Below are 3,436 nucleotides of genomic sequence, written 5' to 3'. Positions count from 1 at the left end.
GACAGAAAACAAGAAGCTCAAACATGCAAAGACACACAATTACACAGAACAGAGGGGACACAGAGAGACATGAAGGGCAAGGGATCAAAACTAGAAGCCATAGAATAGATCACACACAAGTACAATAATACAAAAATCACAAAGAACTAAAAAACGCTGGGTCAGGAGACCCAGGACCGTGACACTTCCAAAGCAAAGCAAAGCAAAGCAATACATGTACAGTTCATTTCTCTAGCACATGATTTTAGCCTGCAGCTTTCTGTTTTCTTCTCTTTGTTCAATGTTGTCGTTCCTAAAGCCAAAAATGCATCCAAACAACAGACCGTGTGCCACCACACTCGGTAGTATGTTTTAAAGGAGACAGTACACACTGGGGGGAGTATTAACCAAATTTAAAGACAAAAAATGTCAATTTGAGGTCCTGAATGTCGGTTTTGATTGATTTGTCAGCCCTACAGTATCCCCTACCTGACACAACACACAGTCTGCAGCTTTTTTAACCCATGCCATTAGATTAATATGGAGTTATAAACTCATACTCGCGTAAGTATCTATTTTTGAAACTAAAAGGATGTTGAATTCCAATGAGGAATTTCCCTATAATGAGCAGAATTCATACAGTTGCATCACAGCTTTGTTAAAACCAGGAAGCCAGGCTTGTTTAAAGCAGAGTTACAACTATAGACACAAGCTCTGTGTCATTTGTTACTGTCTCATTTACCATGTTCCCCTTACTTAATGTTGTTCTTCCCTTCACTGTGTGTGTGTGTGTGTGTGTGTGTGTGTGTGTGTGTGTGTGTGTGTGTGTGTGTGTGTGTCACAGTGCCCCAAGTGTTGGACGCAATGAGCGACAGCACGGCCAGCTCCACCACAGCCAATGACCTGGACCTCATTTACCTCAAAGGCATCATGGAAAGCCCTCTGGTAGGCTTCACACAGATGCACTCGTGCACACACATATTTTAAATTCAATAAATTTTGCTGCGCTTCTGTCATTCATACTTGCACTTGCAGCACGCTCTCATCTTTGTAACCGTGTTTGTATTTGTGCGTAAGGAGCAAGAGGAGAGCCTGAAGGAGCCACGGTTGTCACCCGTGAGGGAGAATAATGTGGAGCTCCTGCAGGAGATCCTGAGAGACCTGGACCCATTCACCAATCGTTCTGACACCGCAGCCGAGCTTGCTCGCATTCTCACGCAGCCTCACTTCCAGGTGTGGAACACACAAAGACACACACACAGTGTCTCCCACTTTGTGTTTTCACTGTATTCCAGTCACAGAGGTGGTTAATTGAAGGAAAACGAATATTTCATGCATGATATTTTGTGCCTCAGTCTCTGCTGGAGACACATGATTCAGTGGCAGCTCAAGCATGTGAAAGTCCACCTCCCAGCCCATGTGACTTTGTGGATCATGAACCAGAAGACAGCCAAGCACACAACCACCTTCCACCTGATGCCATCCGCATGGTGGGCATACGTAAAATAGCCGGGGAGCATCTGGTAGGTTATTAGAATTTGGACTGTTTGCACCTTTTGTGTTTCCCATTTAAAAACATTCAGTTTGTGAAATAATAAATGCTTGTGTGGGTTGTATGCTGGTGCCATTTGGGTTTTGGATGCAGATTTTTATTAGTGTTAATGATGGAGATAATAGCCAGTAATAACTGTATTCCAGGGTGTGACATTCAAGGTGGAGGGTGGGGAGCTGGTGATAGCTCGTATTCTTCATGGTGGGATGATAGACCAACAAGGGCTGCTGCACGTCGGCGATATCATCAAAGAGGTGTGTTGCTTTTTTCTTTTTTGTTTGTTTTTTGTTTTCCTTAGTTTCATTTTCAGTTATCCTCTAATTTATTGGTTTATGGTGGAACCTTGCATTTTTAGTTCTATAGGATAGTTGTTTACTTTTTTCAGTAAGTTAGTATTTGATGAAGAATATACTTTTTGGTTTCCTGCTAAGACTATCCGTCCTATGAATGCAAGAGCCGACAGAAACATGTAGACAGCTACTGCAGACTGTTCAGAGGTAACGTCTCCAAAGCTCACTTTGTAAAGCATTATATTTCCATTGTTTCATCTACATTAAAATGTGTCTCACTGTGAGGTTAACAGGAGACCAGCTGAGACTCCAGGAAATCAGTGCACCTGGCCCACTGTCCCTGTGATTCTTGGGAGTGAAGCTATTTTTACAGCAGTAGCTGTTTCACATTTGTCCAGTTTTTTTTATGCTGTTCTGAGTTCCCGCCTGATTTACATATGAAGCTTACCGATATTACCGTATTACCGTATCAATCGTCTCGTTAAGCATTTACTTATCGACTCTTGTTCTCTTGTGTTTATTTCTTCTTGAGTGTCAACTTGTTAACCGCTATGACTCAAGGTCAGGCTCAAGCATGAAATGCCCCGGATTATTTGCGTACCTCCACAACTACCATAAAAAAAAATCTAAAATGAGAAGAGCGGTTACACATATTTTGGTACATTAAGGTGTCACTGAAATTTCTCTGGACCTTTTTTATTTTCTCACAATTGTTTGTGATAATATAAAACAATATAAAATGTCGTTCATATCATCCTAACATGATGTCATTGTCTAAAGTGGTCATTGTCGCCCCGCTGTTTACTGATCACGGCGTTCTGAAAGTCTAAATGCATAAATCTGTGTCCATACTATTGTTTAACCACTAGATGGCGAGGTAAACTATGTGTTCTTATGAAAGCATGGGGCAGAAACCCACAGCAGTTCAATCCCAATACTGTGCAAATGAATAGATCGGGAAAAAATAGCAAAAGTAAGGATCATTTGCTAGTGAAAGTTTGTTTTTTTGACATTTTATTCAGGGGTTTTTGGTCCTGGTCAACTGATAAAATTTGCAAATTTAAATGTAAAACTCTAGTCAGCTGTTTAAAACCCTTTAGCTTAACCTTTAAGACATGTAAGGAATCTTTTTTGTCATTACTCTTGTTGTCTACTTTACTGACAGGCGAATGGACGAGAAGTGGGCAGGGACCCCAGGGTTTTACAGGAAGAGCTGCAAGCAGCTAGTGGAATTGTGGTTCTGAAGATACTGCCAAGTTATCATGAATCCATACCACCTGTACAGGTGACACATAAACACACCACACACAGAATAGACACATGGGGCTAAATCTATTCTCCTTATTTGTCAGGGTTTCTATTTATTTATTTATTTTTTGGTTATTAACTGAATTTCATTGTTAGAAACTTATTTTCATTAACACTAGAACCTTGTTTTGACCTCTGTTTAATTAAAACCACGTGATCTCATATTTCATGCCGTTTTAAAAATGGATTTCTTCATCAAATAATGAATTTTGGGGTGTTTGGGATCAAAAGAGAAAAGAAAGTATAACCATTTTTACATAGAACCGCCAAGGATGTTATTTCGACCGCATAGAAACTAATGTAAAAT

The 3,436-nt window shown here is 40.4% G+C and overlaps 1 protein-coding gene across 1 annotated transcript in view; it reads left to right on the top strand.

The window, feature by feature from the left end:
- Positions 1-3,436, top strand: part of mpp2a (MAGUK p55 scaffold protein 2a) — a 20,275-nt gene that overhangs the window by 10,617 nt on the left and 6,222 nt on the right. Inside the window, exons 3-7 of the mRNA XM_005752790.1 lie at positions 824-924; positions 1,057-1,212; positions 1,335-1,502; positions 1,678-1,785; positions 2,987-3,106. Of these exons, the coding sequence (XP_005752847.1) occupies positions 824-924; positions 1,057-1,212; positions 1,335-1,502; positions 1,678-1,785; positions 2,987-3,106 (653 nt within the window). The remainder of the gene's footprint in view (positions 1-823; positions 925-1,056; positions 1,213-1,334; positions 1,503-1,677; positions 1,786-2,986; positions 3,107-3,436) is intronic.

The sequence above is a fragment of the Pundamilia nyererei genome, unplaced genomic scaffold, assembly GCF_000239375.1.
Source record: "Pundamilia nyererei isolate P.nyererei 1_Seehausen unplaced genomic scaffold, PunNye1.0 scaffold00381, whole genome shotgun sequence".
Taxonomy (NCBI): Eukaryota; Metazoa; Chordata; class Actinopteri; order Cichliformes; family Cichlidae; genus Pundamilia; species Pundamilia nyererei.
This window is presented reverse-complemented; position numbering and strand designations above follow the sequence as displayed.